At 33.9% G+C, this 27,210-nt stretch overlaps 1 protein-coding gene across 1 annotated transcript; it reads right to left on the bottom strand.

Annotated features, from left to right (window-relative positions):
• Positions 1 to 283: 283 nt before the first annotated feature.
• On the bottom strand, positions 284 to 27,210 carry LOC132758895 (uncharacterized). Its single transcript, XM_060750604.1, has 11 exons — positions 27,115 to 27,210; positions 20,783 to 20,843; positions 20,376 to 20,457; positions 18,830 to 18,915; positions 17,804 to 18,001; positions 12,633 to 12,719; positions 7,323 to 7,450; positions 6,190 to 6,400; positions 3,172 to 3,326; positions 2,693 to 2,870; positions 284 to 516 (listed from the first exon to the last, which is right to left on the bottom strand). The coding sequence occupies exons 1-11, from the start codon at positions 27,166 to 27,168 to the stop codon at positions 299 to 301; spliced, it is 1,458 nt and encodes a 485-aa protein (XP_060606587.1). The 5' UTR covers positions 27,169 to 27,210; the 3' UTR covers positions 284 to 298.

The following is a 27,210-nucleotide window of genomic DNA, read 5'->3' as shown; positions in this document are numbered from 1 at the left end:
TCAAATTAAAAATGTCTCAATGATTTATAGTTATCACATTACCAGAATTTCTTTACCTTGCAGAGCTGGGTCTCATAGGTCAGCATTATAATTCAATTAATACATATAAATTATACCTATAGTGTATCTAGTTTACATATAGATGATTGTGTACTTGAAGATATCTCCATATAGGACAAAGTCAAAATGGCGGAAAAAATGCTCTCCAACTTACACTAAATGTAACAGCATTGAAACTTTTTAGCACCCATATTTCATGCACAAAGTAGAATAAAAACTTTAAAAGACTTTCTATTGTTTAACATGAAGTACAACACCTTACCATAAATTTATCTTCTGATCGAGTAGTTGGGCTGGTTCTAGAATCCTCTGCCAGATTCAGGGTAAGAAATTTGAGAACCATTCCTCTGGATGCTTTTTCCCCAGCATCAAGTGTCCATGTACACATGAGGTCATTGGGTACAGGATGAGGAGAAACTATAACACCATATGTGTCCACTATTGCCACTCCACACCCTTCAGAAATCAGAATACATTTATAAATCATTATCAAAGAAATGAAAATAAATAACAGTGAAACAAGAATTTAAGAATTTTTTATTATTATAAATTTCATTTTGAACTCAAAATTTTAGCATATTTTCCTTCAATTACATGAATACTTAAAATAGCTCAATTATAATAAGAGAAATGATATTTAAAGACACCAAACTGCAATGTACCTAACATATAATCTACTGTTGTATTCAGATCATTGTAAAACATGATGCCTGATCATTTGTTCAGTGTACAGTGATGATCCAGGCCAGAGCCTGAACATCAGTGACATGATAGATCTAGGCCAGCCTGAACATCAGTAACATGATTGATCTAGGCCAGCCTGAACATCAGTGACATGATAGATCTAGGCCAGACTGAACATCAGTGACATGATAGATCTAGGCCAGCCTGAACATCAGTGACATGATAGATCTAGGCCAGCCTGAACATCAGTGACATGACAGATCTAGGTCAGCCTGAACATCAGTGACATGATAGATCTAGGCCAGCCTGAACATCAGTGACATGACAGATCTAGGTCAGAGCCTGAACATCAGTAACATAATGGACCTAGGCCAGCCTGAACATCAGTAACATGATTGATCTAGGCCAGCCTGAACATCAGTGACATGATAGATCTAGGCCAGACTGAACATCAGTGACATGATAGATCTAGGCCAGCCTGAACATCAGTGACATGACAGATCTAGGTCAGCCTGAACATCAGTGACATGATAGATCTAGGCCAGCCTGAACATCAGTGACATGACAGATCTAGGCCAGCCTGAACATCAGTACATGATTGATCTAGGCCAGCCTGAACATCAGTGACATGATAGATCTAGGCCAGACTGAACATCAGTGACATGATAGATCTAGGCCAGCCTGAACATCAGTGACATGATAGATCTAGGCCAGCCTGAACATCAGTGACATGACAGATCTAGGTCAGAGCCTGAACATCAGTAACATGATAGATCTAGGCCAGCCTGAACATCAGTAACATGATTGATCTAGGCCAGCCTGAACATCAGTGACAAGACAGATCTAGGTCAGAGCCTGAACATCAGTAACATGATAGATCTAGGCCAGCCTGAACATCAGTAACATGATTGATCTAGGCCAGCCTGAAACATCAGTAACATGATTGATCTAGGCCAGCCTGAACATCAGTGACATGATAGATCTAGGCCAGCCTGAACATCAGTGACATGATAGATCTAGGCCAGCCTGAACATCAGTGACATGATAGATCTAGGCCAGCCTGAACATCAGTGACATGATAGATCTAGGCCAGCCTGAACATCAGTGACATGATAGATCTAGGCCAGCCTGAACATCAGTGACATGATAGATCTAGGCCAGCCTGAACATCAGTAACATGATAGATCTAGGCCAGCCTGAACATCAGTGACATGATAGATCTAGGCCAGCCTGAACATCAGTGACATGATAGATCTAGGCCAGCCTGAACATCAGTAACATGATTGATCTAGGCCAGCCTGAACATCAGTAACATGATTGATCTAGGCCAGCCTGAACATCAGTGACATGATAGATCTAGGCCAGTCTGAACGTCAGTGACATGATAGATCTAGGCCAGAGCCTGAACATCAGTGCCATGATAGATCTAGGCCAGTCTGAACATCAGTGCCATGATAGATCTAGGTCAGTCTGAACATCAGTGACATGATAGATCTAGACCAGTCTGAACATCAGTGCCATGACAGATCTAGGATAGTCTGAACATCAGTGACATGACAGATCTAGGTCAGAGCCTGAACATCAGTAACATAATGGACCTAGGCCAGCCTGAACATCAGTAACATGATTGATCTAGGCCAGTCTGAACATCAATGACATGATAAACCTAGGCCAGTCTGAACATCAATGACATGATAGATCTAGGCCAGTCTGAACATCAGTGCCATGATAGATCTAGGCCAGTCTGAACATCAGTGCCATGATAGATCTAGGCCAGTCTGAACGTCAGTGTTATGCAAAGATCCAGGTCAGCCTGAACATAATTACCAAGTCATTATGAACAACACTGACTTTTCAATCACATAATCAATTTAAGCACTTCGATATTAAGATAAAATTTTACAGCAAATGTTTCATTTATTGAATATAATATAAGATTTAGACTGACCTAGTTTGTATCTCAAAGTTACATGACCATTAACAGGGACGAAGTTAGACATCAATTTTACTTCATTAGTTGTTGATGTATAATAATGCCGGTCAGATAGAGAGTCTTCCATTCCTTCAACATTTAATTCATACTTTACATCATCTACCGAAAACCCTGATTTAGGGGAAACTTGCACCTGTAAACAGAAATGATATAACAACAATTTAACCTTTCAAAAGGAAACTTAATCTTGAGATTCAATAATTCTCATTATTAGGTTTCACAGCTTCCTTTTATGGAAACAAAATTACTTCCTAAAAATAAACATGGATCATTACTGATTTTTCTTATATGATTAAATACAGCAGTCACTGTCTAAAGCAAATATCAATGTGTTAACTTATAAAGTACACTTATTCATCATCTGTTCCAAATATGCCAAAGATATTTTAGTGTGTTTTCATTACATGTTACATGTATATTAATTGTATACATACAAAATAGGTTATCACATTTCCCTCGTTTGCATTAATTTGCCAACTCAGCTTCAGATTTTTTGGTGTATACTCCTCACTAGTAAATGGCATACTGATACTTTTCCAATTATTAATTGCCGTTTCTTGTTTTGTTCCCGCTGGTATTGATGGTATTTCTACAAAAACAGTTATTCATGTATTTCTAATTATTTTGGTTTGATAAATTAGAAACGTGTTGTCGCGCCACGGATGCTCCCGAATGCAGCCGAAATTCAGATGTTATCATATTTAGTTCTATTATTTTCATTTTAAGTTCAAAGCCCTTAAAACTTTTCAATGTTATTATAAACCATTTTTATACAAAGTTTAACCCTTTCGCTGCCATAGGGACGGCTTATGCCGTCCCTAAGCCGTCCCTGTTATTTTCGGCAAATTTGCTATATGGACGGCTTTAGCCGTTTCTATAATAACAGTAATAATAATAACTAGAACTATCGCTGAATGCGATTCATACCCCCACCAATGTCCTTGACAGAAGACGACTTGGAAAGGTGGTTAAGGGAATAACTTAAGTGGCACAAATACATAAAAAGAAATTTTCTCTGGTGAAAAAAAGACTAATTGTACAGGTAATAGTATAAATATTTATTATCAAATCATTCGAAACAGTTACAAATAACCTTTCATTTTCCCGATGTACTATTATTTAATAAGTCAATTTTTGACCTTCAAGTGTGGCCTTGACCTTAAGCTGGCACAAGGGTAAGATGAGTTCTGCACATCGCCCAGTTGGGGTGAACATTTGAGTAAAGTTTGAAGAAAATCCTTCCAAAACCTTCCATTAGTATAGAATTTATAGAGCGGACACAACATATTGTCTAGTATTGATTGTATGTAAATTTAAAGACTTAAAAAGGGGCATAACTTTGTCAAAATGCAATACAGAGTTATGAAACTTGACCTGCATATCTTACTTGTTACACCTCATATATCTTTTAAGTTTCAAGCAAATACCTGTGCTAGTTTCAGAAATATTCAAGTACATGTTAAAATTTAAGAACATTTTCAAAGTCAATTTTTGACCTTCAAGTGTGACCTTGACCTTTAGCCGGCACAAAGGTGACATGGATTCTGCACATAACCTTGTTGAGGTGAACATTTGAGTAAAGTTTGAAGGAAATTCTTCCATTAGTATAGGATTTATAGAGCGGACACAACATATTGTATAATATTTGATTGTATGTAAATTTTAAGACTTAAAAAGAGGCATAACTTTGTTAAAATGCAATACAAAGATATGAAACTTGACCAGCATATCTTAATTGTGACACTTCATATATGTTTTAATTTTCAAGGAAATACCTTTTCTAGATTCAGAAATATTCAATTAAATGTTAAAATTTAAGAATATTTTCTAAGGCAATTTTTGACCTTCAAGTGTGACCTTGACCTTAAGACTGCAAAAGGGTGACATGGGTTCTGCACATCCCCTTGTTGAGGTGAACATTTGAGCCAAGATTGAAGAAAATCTTTCAATTAGTGTAGGACTTACAGAGCGGACACAGCATATTGTGTAATATTTGATTGTTTGATATTTGACCTTCAATTGTGACCTTGACCTTGAGCTGACACATGGACAACATGGGTTCTGCACATTCCCTTGTTGAGGTGAACATTTGAGCCAAGTTTGAAGAAAATCTTTCAATTAGTGTAGGACTTACAGAGCGGACAAGACATACTGTCTAATATTTGATTGTTTGATATTTGTCCTTCAATTGTGACCTTGACCTTGAGCTGACACATGGGCAACATGGGTTCTGCACATTCCCTTGTTGAGGTGAACATTTGAGCAAAGTGTAAAGAAAATCCTTCAATTAGTATAAGAGTTATAGAGCGGACACGAAAATGGAGACGGACGGACCGACCGACCGACCAACGCGACAAAGCGAATCCATTATAGCCCCTCCCCACATTTTGTGGTGGGGGTATAATAAATTAATAGTAATAATAATAAAAATAATAATAAATATAAAGAAAATTATACCATCAACAATAATTATTATTAAACTGACAAATTTGGAAACATATATAATCATTATTATACTAATGACAAATAATAATAATTATATTAATTAATAATATAGTAATTACTTTTAGAATCTCTGGCAAATAGGTGATCAATAAAACAATAACCCTCTGGCAGCGAAAGGGTTAAGGCACTGAAACTATTCAGTGAAAACCTTTTGTAAACTGCATATTGCATATTTGGTAGCCAAAATAAAGACTACATCCATTTTCACAAAAGTTTGTGTACTGAAACAGTTACTGAAAATTCAAAATTCCTAAGATGTATCTTTATGTCAAATTTGAGTTGAATGTATAATACTGCTGGGGCAATAATAAACAGAAACTGAAAATTTCAAAGTTAAAGGGACATAATTCTGCCAAAAATCATCTAACCATGACCAAATTCAAACATGACCTGCACATTCCCTTGAAATATCCATGTCAAATTATGGATAATGAGATAATGAGATAATGAACAAAAACTGAAAATTTCATCAAGGGGCATAATCATCGGACCATGACCAAATTCAAACTTGACCAGTATTTTTTTATGATATATCCATGTGACAAATTTGAGTTGAATGTGTACAACCGTTTCTAAGATAATGAATGGAAATTATGCTGACAGAAGTACAGACGGATGGAATGATGGAACAGGGCAACACTATGACTGTGCCCATGCCATTTATGGCCGGGGCATAAAAAAATATATATATATATTTTTTTTTTTTCAATTTTTCAAGCTTATCTTAAAGTAAATATCAAGTATTGATAAACTATCATACCAATTTGAAAAATATATTTAAAATGTTAAATTCTAATACAGGTACTGATACAGTGAATTGATTTCATAACATCACTGTGAAAATTATCACAATAAAATATGATTTAAAATGGTCCATGTGACATACAAACATATGTGTATATCTGTTACGCGAATCACAAACTTATGTAAACATAAATGCTGCATACCTGTTACCCATCCGAAACTGTATGTTTCCACATTTCTACTTAAATCACTAGCAGCATAAAATCTAATGGAAAGGTAATGGTTGGTTGAGAATAGATATTTGCTGCTGACACTGCCAGTAAAACGTCCCAACATCTCGGAATATTGAAATAAGAAGCTACCAGTCCAAACCTCTAAAAATACGACATTTTCTTCAAGATTCATCTGTGGTATCTGTATGTGGGGAAAAAAATTGTAAATAATGTATAATATGTCAACTGTGATGAACTTCTAGAAAATATGTTTGTAATATTGTGCTACAATATTATACAATATAATTTTATATACTTGACTGTGTGACAAAGAAATGCAAATATTCTGAATGTTAATTAATAATTAAGCAATTAGTCACTTTAATTAAATTTTTTATATCAAATGACAGAGTCATTGTGCAGACAAACATTTTTTTAAAGTCATGACCAGTATAATCTCTCGGTGAAACATTGACATTACAACTATCCACACGGCTGTATAATACAATGTCTTATATAAATATTGTCAACATTTGTGCCAAGTTATTTTCAAATTCCATAGTCACATAATACATACTTTATTTATTTATTAAAGTCTCATCTATATACATGGTACAATATAATACAACATTAAATATATCTTAAGAACATGTATATAACCATTCTATAAAGAATTACAGGAGACTACAAATGTATAAAGCACATAAATATATAAAGCATTTTATAATAATGACTATTTACATGATAAAACTATGCTCTATGTTAGAATAGTTAAGAATAAAGCAGAACGACTTTGTAGTTAAAAGAGGAGCACTTATGTCATAAAAAAAAAAAAAAATAAAAATTATAATAATAATCTACCATAATATTATTTACAAAGATAAGATTTACGTCTATTAAGAATATCGAAACAGGTTTTGGCACATATTCTATATATATACATATTCATATACATATGCCATAATTTGTTTAAAGAAACTTTTTAACATTGAACCTTTAAAAGTAACCCTGATACATGGGTAACATACATAGAGTTTGACCAACACTCATTCATCAAGCTTCATAATAACTATCTTAAACTATTTCAAAATCCCCCATTTTTAATTAACATATGCAACACTTACATAAAGTCTGATTCTTTTTCCTACTCCGGCTTCTAAGACCCAGGTTTGTTCTTCAAAATCAGACATAAGCTGAGTCTGGACTGTTCCAGAAGTTTCAGATAAGGTAAGATACCAAGTTCCACGAGATGCTGAAATAACAGAAATATTTACTTATAATAATATATGGAATATCAGTATCAAATAAAGTATCAGAGATATACATGTCAACATCAAATATTTGCTTCTAATAGTTTTGGTCTTCACTTGACCTTTATCAGGACATATTTATTACTTCTGAAGTACAGTAAAAGCAACTACAAATTTTGACGTTCATTACTTAAAAACTAACCATGTTATTACTAAATACAGAATCAGCCTATGAGCCATGTAAGAAAGTATTTAAAAACAAAAAAGAGACTTTATCTTGTACCGAATATTCCACATATTCTTTTTATGTCCATAATACATGTATGTCCCTTGGTGCAACTTTGCATGAGATACTTAATATAAACAAGACATGTTCCCCACTTTTATCTCCATGCTGGATACTTAAATCATGGCTTTAACTTAATTTTTCTACACTCCATGCCATTAAAGTCATGGTAAAAAAAAATTAACATAGAAAAGGTGTCATAATTCTGCTTAAGTTTTTAGCAGACTTACCTGCCCTAGACATTCAACAAATATTTCAAGTTTGAATTGAATGCCTTTGATGGTTTAAGAAAAGGGCAAAAAAGTATATTATCAAAAAGGGAAACAGGAAGCAAAAATGGCTTTCAGGATTATCTGACACTTATAAATGTATTTCAAATTGGTAGTTAACAATTACTCCAAGCTTGAAGAATAAAGTGTAAATTTTTGATACATTTTTAGAAATATCCCTTAAAGCAGCAAACCTCCAGATTCAGGCTGATTTTCATGAAAATTTGAAAATGTTTTTAACAGTGTACTGGCATGCGAGCAGTTCCCGTACAAAAATCATAGTTACTTAAACATTATTTTTTATTACGCTCACTCACCAAAATTTGAATTTTACACATCAATATTCGGCTCGTCACACAAATCATGGAAATTCCATCATGTTCTAAACATAGAATAACCCTTTCTTATGAGGCCTCATATGGGGTACCGAATTATCCATTATTTTGTATGAAGAGAAGTAGTTCCCATACATAAAATCTAACCCATTATAATTATACAATTTTATTATATCGGACCTATTTTTCATTTACAATTGTTGAACAGACCATTATCTAAGAGATAAATAGATGTAAGTCAGGAAATAGAGCGTACACTAAACGCAGGTATCTATTACCCGGTACCGTTACCCCAACGCATTCACATGCAATAGCATGCTTGTATGCATGATATTTTACGCATCAAAGCCATAAAATTATTTTATATAGTAATATTGGTCAAAATTCTGATATATAAACAAGTTTTCATCACATTGCCTACTTATCTGTTAACAGGTGGTATTAGTGGAAAACCCTTTAACAAGCCTCACGTGTAAGTATTTTTGCGCATACGCGCAAGGACGGAATCCCCCAGAGAAAACAAGGTCACGTTTTGACGACGCACAGGTGAAAGTGATTTAAAATGAGACTTTTTATACTTACTGCCGAACTGACACTTAGATTTTGTCTCGTTTATGTATCTGCTTGATTTGAAATGAATTTTTGAAGAATGCAAGTAAATATCAAGCGTTTAAATGAAAAATACGGGTACTGCTTCTGTACGGGAACTGCTCCCATGCCAGTTATATTGTAAGTTACCAAAAGATTGCAATTCACACATTATGAATGGCACTTACAATTATGTAAATTACTATAAAGAGGTCAAAATATGCAAAAATTATTAAGCCCTTACTGCATTAGTAACGCAGCAGAAATATAGTTATTCATACTGAAAAATTCCGTCATGATCACATAACATGTAAATTTTTACTAGAATTTAGAATGTTTATACCTTTCCTAAAATCTTAGTACATTTTCTCATGTTTGATTTTATCGAAATATGGTGGGGTGCAGCTTTAAGTAAAAGATTAACCAAGTCATTAAAAGTTAAAAAGGTTGCATAACTGAGCAAGGTTATAAATGCAGTTTAAAATATTAACAAGTATTACAAGTTTAAAGTGACTTACAGGAGTCTTGAGAACTTAAACCTAGTAAAAAACATCAATTTAAAAAAGGAAGATTACTTTGCATTATTCTAAGATTATCTACCCAGAATAATTTCTGTATTATCTGCCCTTTTGAAATGGCATCTCTCATGATAATGAAGAAATTTAAAATTTGAAGTTAATAGTTTTCATATTTTTGAGAAAATGGACCTTAACAAAAAAGTTAATAGATGGCAATGACAATGGGCAATGGGAGGGTTATGAAAATTCTAAGCCCTTTTTTATTGGAAAAGTGGAGCTAAAATGAAATTAACAAAAAATCCACATAAAATAAAGCTTGGTTGATAGATTAAATGACATTAGTATTTAGGAATACAGATGAAATATTGATGATATGTATAATCTTTTCCATCCTAAATATCTTAAATGGACTTGCCCATATTTCAATCTGGACAAAACCATTTACCATTATTGGGAAAATTAAAAAAAATTAGTGACTGAATATAGCAAACAGTGAAGACCATGATCTGCAGGACATCCTTGGTCTGCACTGGTTGCAGGGCACATTCTTGGTGTGCACTTATTTTTTTTTTAAGTTGCAGGCGTAGAATTAGCTGGCACATTATTGGTGTGTACTGGTTGCAGGGGAAGTAGTTAGCACATCATTGATCTGCATTAGTTGCAGGGTAGAACTAGCTGGCACATTATTGATCTGCACTGGTTGCAGGGTAGAATTAGTGGGCACATTATTGATCTACACTAGTTGCAGGGTAGAATTAGTGGGCACATTACTGATCTACACTAGTTGCAGGGTAGAATTAGTGGGCACATTACTGATCTACACTAGTTGCAGGGTAGAATTAGTGGGCACATTTTTGGTGTGTACTGGTTGCAGGGGTAGAATTTGTGGGCACAGTTTTGGTCTACACTGCTTGCAGGGGTAGAATTAGTGGGCACATTCTTGGTGTGTACTGGTTGCAGGGGTAGAATTAGCGGGCACATTCTTGGTGTGTACTGGTTGCAGGGGATAGAATTAGTGGGCACATTCTTGGTGTGAACTGGTTGCAGGGTAGAATTAGCGGGCACATTCTTGGTGTGCACGTGGTTGCAGCGTAGAATTAGCTGGCACATGATTGGTGTGAACTGGTTGCAGGGGTAGAATTAGCCGGGCACATTCTTGGTGTGAACTGGTTGCAGGGTAGAATTAGCGGGGCACATTCTTGGTGTGCACTGGTTGCAGCGGTAGAATTAGCTGGCACATTATTGATCTGCACTGATTGCAGGGTTAGAATTAGCTGGAGCACATTCTTGGTGTGAACTGGTTCGGGGGTTAGAATTAGCGGCACATTCTTGGTGTGAACTGGTTGCAGGGGTAGAATTAGCGGGCACATTCTTGTGTTGAACTGGTTGCAGGGTAGAATTAGCGGGCACATTCTTGGTGTGCACTGGTTGCAGCCGGTTAGAATTAAGCTGGCACATGATTGGCATGTATGGTTGAAGGGGTAGAATTAGCGGGCACAATGATTGGTGTTGAACTGGTTGGCAGCGGTAGAATTAGCGGGCACATTATTTCAGAGGTAGAATTAGCTGGCAAATGATTGGTGTGAACTGGTTGCAGGGGTAGAATTAGCGGGCAACATTATTGGTGTGTACTGGTTGCAGGGTAGAATTTAGGTGGCACATGATTGGGTCCTGTGCACTGGTGGCAGGGGTAGAACTAGCTGGCACATTACTTCAGAGGGTAGAATTAGCTGGCACATGATTGGTGTGAACTGGTTGCAGCGGTAGAATTAGCTGGCACATTATTGGTGTGTACTGGTGCAGGGGTAGAATCTAGCTGGCACATTATTTCAGAGGTAGAATTAGCTGGCACATGATTGGTGTTGTACTGGTTTGCAGCGTGTAGAATTAGCTGGCACATTATTGGTGTGGTAAACTGGTTGCAGCGGTACAATTAGCTGGCCACATTATTGTGTGTACATGGTTGGCAGGGGTAGAAATTAGCTGGCACATATTGGTGTGTACTGGTTGGCCAGCGGTAGAGATTAGCTGGCCCACATTATTGGTGTTGTACTGGTTGCCAGTGGTTAGAATTAGCTGGCACATTGTATTGGTGTGTACTGGTTGGCAGGGGTAGATTAGTGGGCAATTACTGATCTACACTAGTTGCAGGGTAGAATTAGTGGGCACATTATTGATCTCATTGCACTGGTTTTGCAGGGTAGAATTTAGTGGGCACCATTACTGCATCTACACTAAGTTGCAGGGGGTAGAATTAGTTAGACACATTATTGATCTGCACTGGTTGCCAGGGGTAGAATTAGTGGGGGGGACATTACTGGATCTGCACTACGTTGCAGGGAGAATTAGTGGCAGCATTATTGGTCTGCATTTGTTGCAGGGGAAGAATTAGTTAGCACATTATTGATCTGCACTGGTTGCAGGGTAGAATTAGTGGGCACATTATTGCAGGGAAGAATTAGTTAGCACATTACTGATCTGCACTGGTTGCAGGGGTAGATTTAGTGGGCACATTACTGATCTGCACTAGTTGCAGGGTAGAATTAGCTGGCACATTATTGGTCTGTCAAATTTGTTGGCAGGGGTTAGAATTAGTGGGCACATTTAGTGATCTGACACTAGTTGCAGGGCTAGAATTAGTGGGCACAGTTTTGGTCTTCACTGCTTGCAGGGATAGAATTAGTGGGCAGCAGTTTTGGGTCTGCACTGCATGTCAGGGGGTAATTAGTGGGCACATTATTGGTCTGCATTTGTGCATGGCGGAAATAAGAATTAGTTAGCACATATTATTGATTCTGCACTAGTTGCAGTGGTAGAATTAGCTGGCACATTACTTAGGGTCTGCATTTGTTGCAGGGGAAGAATTAGTTTAGCACATTATTGAAATCTGCACTGGTTGCCAGGGTAGAATTAGTGGGCACATTACTGATCTACACCTAGTTGCAAGGTGAAATTAGTGGGCACAGTTTTGCTGTTTCTACACTCAGTTGCAGGGTAGAAGTAGTGGACACAGTTTGGGTCTTACACTGCTTGCAGGGTAGAATTAGTGGGCACATTTTGGTCTACACTGCTTGCGGGGGTTTAAAATTTAGGGGGCCCAGTTTTTGTTTTGCACTGCTTTGGGGGTTGGAATTAGTTTGCCAAAACATCGGCAATAATTAAAAAATATTTGTTTTAAATTGACTTACGACAATTGTTTTCATCTCTTTCATCGGCCATTCGGAAAACCTTACGCCCTGTTGGGGAAAGGTTTACTTTTTGCATCCAAATGTAACCTAAAATTCAGGGGTTTAAATTACAAAAAATCTTTTCCTCTTTATCAACGGGGTATATTGTTATTATTTGATTTTTTTGAAAATTATTAGGGCCCCAAAATATTAAGGGTTGGGTTTTTTCAATTGATTGAAAACAACTTTTAAATTAGGGCCCTTTTTAACCTCTTGGCAAGATTTTTTTGAAAGGGAAAAGTAATAAATTTTTATATTAAAAAACAAATGTACAGAAGTGTCATTGTATGTTAATTGCAATACATGTATATAATTAGCTAAAGATACATGTATATAGCAATACCAGAACTTAGTGATACAAAAGTCATCAGTAATTAAACAGTTTACTAAAGGTTAATGATCAACCCTTTCACTGCCATAGGGACGCATATGCCTTCCCTATTATTTTCGGCCGTATTTGCCATATACGGCTTTGCTGTTTCTATAATAATAATAATAATTATAATAATAATAAAAAATAAATATTAAATATATATAGAACCAATTATACCAACCCTCGACAATAATATTATATACATTTTGTACTTAAAGATTTGGAAACATATATAATTATTATATTAATACTAATAACAAATAATAATAATAATATTAATTAATAAAATAGTAATTTCTTAGAGAACCTTCTGGCAAATAGTTGATCAATAAATAAATAACCCTCTGGTAGCGAAAGGGTTAATCAATTGATCAAGAGACAACAGATGTACATGACTTGTTGAAAAAAACATATTGAATTATATATTCTTGTGACAAGGGAAACAACTCTGTTGTACAATTTGCTGTTGTTTTTTCTGTTGTCACATTTAAATTATGAACCATTTACTCATGATTTCATGACTCAATAATCACTAACTACCATCACTAACCATCATAACTGAGAGCAATGTTTCTAAATGCAGTTTATACATGTAAAGTTTAAATGCAACTATATTTGTAGTATTAACATAAAAAAAATTGCATTAAGAAGTTAAGTGTTATGCTTCAATGGTATGACGGAATTTTGTACAAACTACAAATTTAATTTAACTGACAATATCTGATGTAACTTAATTTTTAAAATAGAACATGTTATTAATGTATTGATAAGTTTACGATGTGACAGTATCGGGTATTTCATGCTTCAGCAACTTTCATGGTAACATAAAAAATTCATTAAACTCAACCCTGATATTTCGATAAACTTGAAGATAAAGTAACAACATTGTTGGTATGTTTAATTTAGAATTATCAATATCACATTAGTGTTCTACAAAACCTCATTTTACATCTAACATAACAGCACATCTTTTTCATGACAGCCCATCTTTCTTAACAGAACATCTTTCATAACAGCACAATTCTTTCTTAACCGCATATCTTTTCTTAACAAGACATCTTTTATAACAGCTCATCTTTTCTTAACAGCACATATTTCATAACAACAAATCCTCATAACAACACATCTTTTCTTAACAGCACATCTTTCATAACAACACATCTTTCATAACAACACATCTTTTCAGTTTCTTAATAGCACATCTTTTCTTAACAGCACATATTTCATAACAACACATCTTTCATAACAACACATCTTTCATAACAGCACATTTTTCATAACAACACACTTTTCTTAACAACACATCTTGCATAACAACACATTTTTTCATAAGAACACATCTTTCATAAGAACTCATTTTTCTTAACAGCACAATGTCATACAAGGATTGATAAAAAAGTTCTTGGCTCGATGTATTTTCCGGGTAGTCAGAGAACCCAACTAATGGTTCATACTTTTCAATTTATAATCGCTCTCTACATCAATGCCACTTTACCCACCTGTGCTCAACTTTGTTTAACCCTTTCAAAATAGAACTCTCTTATTTTGGGTTCTCAAAGAACTCATTGACCGCCTCCATTGGACACCCCTTTCGTTGCTTCCAAAACGTCTTACCACGAAGGCTTGGGGTTTTCAGTATGGAAACATCAGAAGTTTCAGAGGGGGCCAAGTCTGAGAAATATTGGGATGGGGAAGAATTTCACATCCGCAGTTAGTTGCAGCAGCCATCGCAACTTGGGATGTGTGAGCTGGCGCATTGTCATGCAGGAGCAGAACGCTTTGAGTTAGTTTCCCCTTCCTTTTATGCACAATTTCTTAACACAGATGTCTCAATTCATCTGCATAGTAGTACTGTTTATGGTACAACCTTGCTCAGGAAAGACAATCTTATTTATCCCCTGACTATCCCAAAAACTGAATCCATCATCTTCTGTGCTAATGGCACCCTCTTGAATTTCTTCGGAGGGGGTGAGCCAGGGTGCTTCCACTGTATGCTCTGTTATTTGGATTCTGAATCAAAGTGATGGACCAATATTTCATCCTGAGTTACAATCCTGTAGATAAAATCAGGTTCATCCTCATAGCCAGACAAAAGATATCTTGAAATGTCAAACCTGGTCCGTTTCTGGTTGTCAGTCAACTGTTAGGGGACCCATCTGGCGGAAACCTTTGACATGTCATAGAACTAAGTCAGAATTGCCTGAACTGAACCAAAACTTATACCCACTTCCCTAGCAATGCTTTCCAGGTCTCACTTTCTGAGGCACATGACCAGATCGTGCACAGCTTCATCAGTTTCATAGTTGGTGGCCTTATTTGGTTGCCCAGGCCGCTCATCATCTCCAATGCTCTCCCTACCCCTCTTAAATTCAGCAGCCCATTTTTTAATAGTGCTGTAGGAAAGAGACTCCTTCCCAATTGTATCCATGAATGTCTTCATGGATTTCCTAATGGGACATCCCTTTCTTACAAAAGTACTTAATAATGGTTTCTGATTTCAACTTTCTCCACTTGGTCTACATACTCATTACGTTTATATACATCAGAATTTAAGTTTTGCCGCCTTAAATTGTACAATAAAATGGAGTTGATGAACTACTGACATCCAGTCAATTATTTATCTAACCCTACAAGAAATAGGGCCTTTAGGCTGACAGCAGTTAGTGTACATGCTAGACATTATGCAGAAGACAGGTATTACATATATAGTCTTAAATTCATATTAGTAATAGACATATCCTTATGTATAGTTTTAAATTCATATTAATAATAGACTCATCCTAATGTATAGTCTTAAATTCATATTAGTAATAGACATATCCTTATGTATAGTTTTAAATTCGTATTAATAATAGACATATCCTAATATATACATAGTTTTAAATTCAAATTAATAATAGACATATCCTAATGTATAGTTTTAAATTCATATTAATAATAGACATATCCTAATGTATAGTTTTAAATTCATATTAATAATAGACATATCCTAATGTATAGTTTTAAATTCATATTAATAACAGACTCATCCTAATATATAGTCTTAAATTCATATTAGTAATAGACATATCCTTTTGTATAGTTTTAAATTCGTATTAATAATAGACATATCCTAATATATACATAGTTTTAAATTCATATTAATAATAGACATATCCTAATGTATAGTCTTAAGTTCATATTAATAATAGACTCATCCTAATGTATAGTTTTAAATTCGTATTAATAACAGACTTATCCTTATGTATAGTTTTACATTCTTATTAATAATAGACATATTCTAATGTATAGTTTTAAATTCATATTAATAACAGACTCATCCTAATGTATAGTCTTAAATTCATATTAATAACAGACTTATCCTTCTGTATAGTTTTACATTCATATTAATAATAGACATATTCTAATGTATAGTTTTAAATTCATATTAGTAATAGACATATCCTTATGTATAGTTTTAAATTCGTATTAATAATAGACATATTCTAATGTATAGTTTTAAATTCATATTAATAACATACTCATCCTAATGTATAGTCTTAAATTCATATTAATAATAGACATATTCTAATGTATAGTTTTAAATTCATATTAATAACAGACTCATCCTAATGTATAGTCTTAAATTCATATTAGTAATAGACATATCCTTATGTATAGTTTTAAATTCGTATTAATAATAGACATATTCTAATGTATAGTTTTAAATTCATATTAATAACAGACTCATCCTAATGTATAGTCTCTTAAATTCATATTAATAATAGACATATCTAATGTATAGTTTTAAATTTCATATTAATAACAGGACTTCATCCAATGTATAGTCTTAAATTCATATTAGTAATAGACATATCCTTTATGTATAGTTTTTAAAAATTCGTATTTATAATAGACCATATTCTAATGTATAGTTTTAAATTCATATTAATAACAGACTCATCCTAATGTATTAGTCTTAAATTCATATTAGTAATAGACATTATCCTTAATGTATAGTTTTAAATTCGTATTAATAATAGACATATCCTAATGTATAGTTTTAAATTCATATTAATAATAGACATTTCCTAATGTATAGTCTTAAGTTCATATTAATAACAGACTTATCCTTATGTATAGTTTTACATTCATATTAATAATAGACATATTCTACTGTATAGTTTTAAATTCATATTAATAATAGACATATCCTAATGTATAGTTTTAAAATTCATATTAATAACAGACATTTCCTAATGTATAGTCTTAAGTTCATATTAATAATAGACTTATCCTTATGTATAGTTTTATGCATTCATATTAATAATAGACATATCCTAATGTATAGTTTTAAATTCAATAAAAAAATAAATATTTTTTTTAATGTAGTCTTAAATTTCATATTAATTAATAACATAGCCTAATTTAATTAAAAATTTGGACAAAATGGTCCCAAAAAAATTTATGAATTATAAATAAAATTAGTGTGAAAGAAAAAAAAGAATAAAATTTAAAAAAAAAAGTATTTTTTGTAAAGAAATTTTTCATTTTGAAGCTAAAAATTTAAAATTGTAAGTTACATTTAAAAGTTTCTAAATTGACATTTGTGTCAAAACGTAAGCTTTAGCTTTTAACATTAATACAAGCAGCTAAATCAGGTGTTTGAGCACTGTTTTGTACCAAACATCTACATATGTAAGAAATGTAAATAGTAATGATAGTAGTTGATAGTAATGTTAAAGAAAGGTTCAATACAAAAATCTCAATCACAACCTACCTTCCAAACATGCAGGATATTTGCATACAAATGGCAACATTCCACTAGCATCATACATCATTACTTCACTCTTTGGATCAACAGCAGTGGCATTACCACCCATCAAGTCAGGTTGTCCATTACCCCATCTTGGTATCATTTCTAATGGAACTTCCCCTCCCAAAATCTTCCATTTATCATCAGAATCTTTCAGTAGCCCTAACAAGATCAAATTTATTGTAATGTGCATAAGAAAACACAACAAAGTTATTAAAAAAAATGTGTAATAGCAAACAGTATTCATTGCCTCTATAACATGATTCAGGATTTGTTTTTAGGAGCTACCATTTATATTAAATCTTTCAGTTACTTTTTTCACATTTTGGTGAAAGGTGGCAGAGCCATTTAGGTGGGTAAAATGTGTCCTTAAAGGCTACTTTGGGGGATTAAAGTATAGACGAGGGTTGAAACAATTGTTACTTCATGTTTTCTTTTCAATTTCACAATGACTGAAACCTCAATGGCCTAGCACATATGAGCCACGTCACAACAAAACCAACATAATGGGTTTGTGACCAGCATGGATCCAGACCAGCCTGCGCATCCGCGCAATCTGATCAGGATCCATGCTGTTCGCTTACAAACCCTATTACTAGTAGAGAAACTGAGTGAAAACAGCATGGATCCTGGTTATCCTGCGCAGATGCGCAGGCTGGTCTGGATCCATGCTGGTTGCAAACCCATAACGTTGGTTTTGTTGTGACGCGGCTCATATCCATTTTATGCTTTTATTAGTTTATAATCACACTAAAACATTTTATGTGTTTTTTTTTTTTTTACTTGATAATTTTAAGAGGTGAGAGTTTTTACAAGTTAGTAAAATTGTATACTTTTTCAGTTGGGGGGGGGGGGATTTGGCCTAATTTCAACCCTATAAAATCATAAAAAAGTGGATAGTTCTACATGTATACAGCACAGAGATATTGTTACGTTTTTACATGTGCTATATACAAAAAAGATAAAAGATTAACATATGTTGCTACTTACCAAACCAAATTTTTTTAGGTAGCAGCTCTGCAACATAATCATGATATTCAATTTCATCTCTAGGGTAATATGGCACACTTCCTTGTCTGAAAATAAAGAACATTGTATTTTTAATGAAATATCAATTAAATTTAAGCAATGATTCTATTACTTTCATAGAACTGAAAGTTTTCAGGCATTTGAAAACCATAAGATACTTGGATGTGTTCATTGTTTTTTCATCTGATTTTTAGGTCAATATTAAAACGCCTTTATGGTCATCTCTCTATATCACAGCTTAAGATTTACATTACCATGTTATCTAACCGGTAATAATTTCTCCACAAGTGACCATCTACTAATCCCACACAGTTTCTGAATCAGCGCTGCTGTAGTGAGACCATCTACTCATCCTACACAGTTTCTGAATCAGCGCTGCTGCAGTGAGACCATCTACTCATCCTACACAGTTTCTGAATCAGCACTGCTGCAGTGAGACCATCTACTCATCCTACACAGTTTCTGAATAAGCACTGCTGCAGTGAGACCATCTATTCATCCCACACAGTTTCTGAATCAGCGCTGCTACAGTGAGACCATCTACTCATCGTACACAGTTTCTGAATCAGTGCTGCTGCAGTGAGACCATCTACTCATCCTACACAGTTTCTGAATCAGCACTGCTGCAGTGAGACCATCTACTAATCCCACAACGCTGCTGCAGTGAGACCATCTATTCATCCCACACAGTTTTTGAATCAGTGCTGCTACAGTGAGACCATCTACTCATCGTACACAGTTTCTGAATCAGCGCTGCTGCAGTGAGACCATCTACTCATCCTACACAGTTTCTGAATCAGCACTGCTGCAGTGAGACCATCTACTAATCCCACAACGCTGCTGCAGTGAGACCATCTATTCATCCTACACAGTTTCTGAATCAGCGCTGCTGCAGTGAGACCATCTACTCATCGTACACAGTTTCTGAATCAGCGCTGCTGCAGTGAGACCATCTACTCATCCCACACAGTTTCTGAATCAGCGCTGCTGCAGTGAGATCATCTATTCATCCCACACAGTTTTTGAATCAGCGCTGCTGCAGTGAGAGCATCTACTCATCCTACACAGTTTCTGAATCAGCGCTGCTGCAGTGAGAGCATAAGACTGAATGCACGAAATTAAATTTCTCAAAGAAATTATGCCATCCTGGAGCATGGAACTAGCGTACCCTTAATTACCCCCTGGGTTTACATTTGGAGCCCGATTTGATTTATATAGGGTTTCTAATGTTATTTTAGATTTGGTCTCCTAGCTCCTAGCAGGGCATGGGAGTGTCTGGTATACTGTTTGTGTTTGGAATATGGTCGATCATGTTTCATTAAAATTTAGAGAATTATGTTAACATTTAACCAGGATAAATCAGATTTCACTTTGGTTAGATCCCTCGTTATGGTCATGTAAAAACCCACACACGTAACTTAGTCCAACATGAAAGAGTGGAAGTCAGATGATGGATTATAGTATCTGGACAAAGTTTATGTTATAGATTTGGTTTTCTGATACTTACCCCAGACAGACACCATAAGCGTCGGCCACTGTAGCTGGGACATCTATTGCCTTGTAACAGTTGCCATCGTAAAATGAAAAACCTAGATAAAAACAATACAAATATAGATGTATCTACATAATTACAAGCTTTTATTTACGTTACATTTATTTCTTTAAGTCTTTCTATAGCTGAGAAAAGCCTTTAGTTTGGAACTGCTTCTTCTTAAAATCGTCTAAAATCATATACAAAGAAGTTTCAAATATCTCTGATTAATGACTTCAAATTTTTTCTTCTCCAAAATGTTGATAAGACCTATTACTTTATGATAAGCGCAACTTCTAAAAAAATTACATGTTCCAGAGTGAAGCAAGTTTCTGACTTCCGTACATTTTCTTTATTAATTAAGTATCATAGACATTTTATACCTTTTGAGCATTCGAAGGTTATACCGTTCAGCGTTCCCTTATCATGACTACCCTTAACAACCTGAAAAATATAGAAAACAAAGTCATTATAATAGAAATTGGCAGGGTGGTTTTAAAGAGTCACGAAGGGTTATATATGATCAACTTATTGACATGTCTATAGTGAGTCAGCAGACCAACGCAGTGCAAACAGACAGACTCGGTTGTCTTGAAGCACCGTAAACGCACGGGTATTCTGGATAATCAAACAATTGCCCATGATCGTCTGACAGGCAAATTTGCATTTATATGGGTATCTGTAAGTCATAGTTCTATAGAGTCACTTTGACAGACATTGTGAAGGGGAAAATTGAAAAACATTGTGAAAGGGAAAATTGACAGATACTGTGAATGGGAAAATGACGGACATTGTGAAGGGTAAAATTGACAGACATTGTGAAGGGGAAAATTGAAAAACATTGTGAAAGGGAAAATTGACAGATACTGTGAATGGGAAAATGACAGACATTGCGAAGGGTAAAATTGACAGACATTGTGAAGGGGAAAATTGACAGACATTGTGTATGGGGAAAATTGACAGACATTGTGAAGGGAAAAATTGACAGACATTGTGAAGGAGAAAATTGACAGACATTGTGAAGAAGAAAATGGACAGACATTGTGAATGGGAAAATTGAAACATTGTGAAGGAGAAAATTGACAGTCATTGTGAATGGGAAAATTGACAGACATTGTGAATGGGAAAATTGACAGACATTGTGGGGGAAATTGACAGACATTGTGAGGGGAAAATTGACAGACATTGTGAGGAGAAATTGACAGACATTGTGAATGGGAATTGACAGACATTGTGAATGGGAAATTGATAGACATTGTGAATGGCAAAATTGACAGCAATGTTTAATCATCTGTTAGATTTCGTTATGTCATCTGTACATGCTGTAAGAAGAGTAGATTTTTTTCTTAATTGTGGGAAAGGTATAGTTATAACATATTTAACATTTTTCAAGTTAAATTTTTTAAAGCATTTATGTAATAGGATGAGAGCATGTAATATTACACTTATTATTCATAATATGATACATTTATCCGTTGACATGATTAATTCAGCTGTAACTTTAACCTCCGACCAGGAAGAATAAGAAAACTTTTAACATCCAATGTTTAACACGTGCCATATACTATAAATCCCATATAAAAATTATTTTTGCGAAATATCAATTTTGCAATTGAAAAAGAACAGTTATTAATAAGTATTGAACCAAGATTAATTAATTACCTCTCTTAAACCATAAACGTTTCCCGTTACATTCGTGGAATATATATATATATATATATATATACTAGCTCTACCTCTGATGATAGTAACATTATTAGTTATAAAGATTGTGGACAGGTTATATGGCCCTATATAAACGGCTATTTGTAAATATAACCCGAGCCGTTAGGCGAGGGTTATATTGCAAGCAGCGGTTTATATATGACCATATAACCTGTCAACGATCTTTATAACGAATTTATAATACAGCAAGCATCATTATATAGTTTTATATACACGGCTGCTGTCGATTCATGAAGAAATCTTACTTTTTTCTATAAAGATGATGCTAGTTGTATTATAAAAACAAATAAAGGGCAAACATCAATATTATAATGTTTAGATAATGGTTTTAGAGAATGATACATAGTTGTTTCCTGTAAGAAGTAGGACAAAATGTGAAATAATTTGTAATAAAAGTAGAGAAATGGAAACAAAGTAGTTTTGTTTTTGAATTCCAAACAAAATACTAACTCATATACAACAGACGAAAAAGAATTTGTTCAGGCCATTGGTAAATGAGTCACTTTTTTGTTCACGAAAATTGAGAGGCTTTTGAGAAATAAAAATGAAAGTTTTTTGTGCATAATGGGCCTTTAAAAGGAAAATTAAATTGAGATTGTTTTTATAAAAAAGAAAGGATATGAAGTGTAATCTTTCACATATGATATGAGCCGCGTCGCGACAAAACCAACAGACCAGCATGGATCCAGACCAACCAGCACATCCGCGCAGTCTGATCAGGATCCATGCAGTTCGCTACCAGTTTCTCTACTTGTAAAAGGGTTTGTAGCAGGCTGGTCTGGATCCATGCTGGTCACAAACGCATTACGTTGGTTTTGTCATGTTGCGGCTCATATATGTAATAGACAAACTGATACCGGAAGTTAGGTTCTCACAAAGAAAGCAATATGACTAGATGTCACTTCATGAAAGATGTCACACTGTGTTTATATAAACTTTATTATTATCATTGAAAATACAATTTTACTAAACCTTAATGTAGAAACTTACGCAAGAACCACGTGACAGACAGTCAGGTGTTCTTGTATTCCCATAGCTATACAAGTTATTACATAAATCCTAACGATGCATTACAAATCATATTCACCATGACGGTCACTGGAAGTTGTAAGTGTTTTTATAAGAAATATTATAAAATACATAATACGACATGTTTAATGTATGTAGTATTATAATAAACATTAGGTCATTCTTTAGTTGTCCACATGGGCGTGATATAAGATACCAAGTTCAATCTAGACAAAGAAATTATTTCAAAATGTTTTCTAACAACAGCATTACTTAACAAAAACAAGACTATCTGATATTTTCATGAAAAAGTGTGATGTAAGTTTTCCATTTAAAACATCAAGACCCACTTATTTCAAGTGCGATGAAATTTCAATGTTTTTTTTACATAACATATTAGATCGTGCAGATAATATATGAGATCCATTCATCAGATAGTAATCTCAATATATAATATATGAACTGTAAAATAACGCATAAAATTGCATTATATTACATGTGTTCCCGACTTGCTTTAAGTTATATATGATGTGACCTTTTATTGATGTAGGTAATGCAATTTAGTGTTTAAGTTATAAAAATCGTCTTAGGATATTGTCTTTTTACATAGTTTTAAAATAAAAGTAGTTTAAAATAAACTGTGTCATGATATATCTACATGTAGCCATATATACACAGATTGTATGTTAAGAGATCAGATCCCTGTACCCTGTGCATTATTTGGTTTGGTAGTGGTATATTTAAAGAGGTCAAACCAGCCCATATAGAAAGATCGACTCTTCTCAAAACAACCAATTTAGGTAGGTCAAACCTGCCCATTAAGAAAGGTCGAACAAAGCCTTTTAAAGAGATCTAATCAGTTCTTTTAATGGGTCAAGCCAACCCTTTTACAGTTGTCGAACAAGTCTTTTTAGTGAAGTCGAACCAGGCCATTTAAATGTCGAATCAGTCCAACTAGATGGGTCAAACCAGCCCTTTTAGAGTAGTCGAACAAGTTCTTCTAGAGATGACGTCTAACAAAACTTTTTAGAGAGGTCAACCAGGCCTTTAAAGAGGTCTAACATGCCCTTTTAGATTTTGTGTAGCGCAAAGTTCGGACAATCATTTAAAAATGCAAAAATAAAATACAAGAGCTTTCTAGTAAATGAGTATTTTCCATAATTGCCAAGAAATACAATATTGTCTATGTATTATATTCCTAGAACAATGAATCTGCCTAAATACATACAGTATACATGATTTTTTTCAAGCAATTTTCGTTGGTTTTCGCACAATTTTATAGCATATTTTATCAAGAACGTACGACGATTTTTAACCTACTCGTCTGACTATAACAACGAATATTTCCATATTAAAATTCAGTATAATTTAAGATATGACTACAAAATCATCTCAACATGTGTGAACCTCTAGACACAAGATATAATGTAATAAGACAATTTCTTCATCTTTAAAAAAAAGAAAAAAGAATATTGCTTGTAACTGTCGGTTTTTGGAAACATTACCGTGTGACGTTTTGCGGACAATTTGTAATCAAGCACGTTGATCGTGTCAAGCAGAGCGTGACCGGTAATTGTCCACCACATACCCCGAGTGTTAAATTTCACGGTAAAGGCAAGTCAAAATAACTTAAATTAAACCACGAATGAAAAATATGCGAGATTTTAAGATATGAATCTGGGAATATAATGTGTCGAAGCGTGAAAAGACCTTCATTTCTACCTGGGACAAAAAATAAATCCCAGTTTCTACACCGCGTACATTATAAGATAATATCAATATTATCTTTTATATAATTTATATACATAACATGTATAAGTTAAACATGGGTTTATACAACTTTCATGTATAAAATGCAGTTCTGCTGCTCTTGTAAAATATTTACCAATCCCACAAGAAACAAGGAAGTCACGATTTCGTCGTCGGTTATTGATCATGTTAATACAATGTACGACATTTTAAAAAAATAAATCATACAATTTTAGAAGTAAATTTAACTTTTCAATCGTTAACAGTACATTTTGTATTTACTCTATAGCAAGGAAGTAAAACGACACTGTAAATCGGCTCGGTCTGATCAAACATGAATGCACTCATGTCCCGCATAGTCTGACCTTCACCTTCACTTTAAATTACATGTTATTGAGGTGATGGAATACATGATAGTAATTCTTGTCGGAAAGAACATGTTACGATTACATTGCTTGCTTGTATTACTTAGAAAGTTAACAATCATTGTTGAATATATGTTTGTTACTCTCAAGACAATTTATAAAAAGCCACATAAAAGCTTTCCCAAGTGTAAATCTAAAGCATAGAAACAAGTTCTCGAATTACAGTATTAAGAATATTTTAGACTATAAATTAGAATAGAGTTAAAAACTAAAGCTTATATAACATAATTACATGTTCTCCTGTATATATCCGTGTCAAAACGTATATCAGGTATGTAAATGTATAACACAAAAATAATTTCCTACACTATACGAGGAGATAATTATATAGACGGTCACATAATGCAGACATTATTTGTTCTGATGAGAGGTTCTGAGCTAACAGGTCATATTTACCCTAATATATACTAGTGAGACAGGAGAATCTGTCATTAAATGATCAGTGGGCTATAAATTGTTCACTTTGTCCTGCAGATGCGGATCTATTGGAATATTTTCTGGCCAATCCCATTTTAAAAGGGAATATCACATGACATTTTAAAACGACATAATAGATCACGTGACAGGATAAAGATATGGCAATGATGGTCATAGTGGAAACAAAATAAATTGAATTATAGAATTAATGAAAAATTGATTGGAGTGAAATAACCTACATTTGTTTCATTTTTTTTTGCAACCATGTTTTGCTGTATTTCACAGTTGAATGTGTTTTACTGTTACGTTCAATTTTATTCACTTAATTTCTTTAAGGATAGAAGACACTTTTAGATTTATTGTGTTGTTTTTCCATTAAAATGTGATATTGCAGACTGTAACAACATCTTCTGTCTTTTTTTTGTATAAAATAGAATCTTCTCTACGGAAATAAATTAATGACGATTACTGGAACTCGCTTTGAGAAAATAAGCTTAAATTGTCATTTGATAATAACAAGTAATTCTATGATTGCTTTTTTAACGGCCAGTTCATCATTCTTATCATTAAAGCGAGGGATTGATTTTCACCGATAACCTGTACCTGAATGAATCTATGTTAAAATAATGGACTCAGTATCAGGGTATGCAATGTCAAAATCAATGTTTTTTACCTGCATTCTTTATAAAAAAAAATATAACAGTATAATAAATGCTCTGTTTTTAACTATTATGAAATAAGAACAATTATAACATAATACTTGTAGTAGACTTGTAGTAGACGACGAGTTCATTGTAAGCTTTTATTGATTTTGCTAATAATACATGTATGTAATGAGATACATAGAATAATCAATACAAAATACGAGCTCAGGTATTTATCTAATGTTTACATTCAAATGAAAATTTCTAAAAAAAGGACAAAACTAGCATGTTAGCGGATATTCCTACATGTATAATCTAGATTGCTGTAGCAATTAACTCGACTATAACAGGCACAATTACAGTACAAAATCACCGCACTGCCATTTACATTACTTTTATTTTTCTCTCTCTCAAAATTGCGCCGAACCAAAAATTGAAACAACTTATTATTATTTTAAATACGAAATTTAATTTCACTGAAATTTGAAAACTGTTCCGCAAGTTCAAAAATTAAAAGAGAAAAATATTACATCCTGTACAGGTTTAAAGCAACTTTCGATTATGAAGAAGGTATTTCAATGCACATTTATTTAGAGTTAATCTAAATAACACCTTACATAACTAGAAATAATATGTTACATAGCATAATTGAAAAAAACATTATATATTTATTTTTCCTCCTTTAACTATTTCATTGGCAAATTAGATAGGTATGTTATTTCTATTAATAGAAATATATATTCTTACCTGCACTGCTTGTAGAAGCAGACAGACGGACAGAATCTCTCTCGAAACTTTCATATTTCCATGTCACAAGAAGAGCCCAACTAAAACAAAATGTTT

Source organism: Ruditapes philippinarum, unplaced genomic scaffold (assembly GCF_026571515.1).
Source record: "Ruditapes philippinarum isolate M1 unplaced genomic scaffold, ASM2657151v2 ctg1180_1_1_1_1, whole genome shotgun sequence".
Lineage (NCBI taxonomy): Eukaryota > Metazoa > Mollusca > Bivalvia > Venerida > Veneridae > Ruditapes > Ruditapes philippinarum.
The sequence above is the reverse complement of the archived record's forward strand: the minus strand, read 5'-3'. Positions and strand labels throughout refer to the sequence as shown.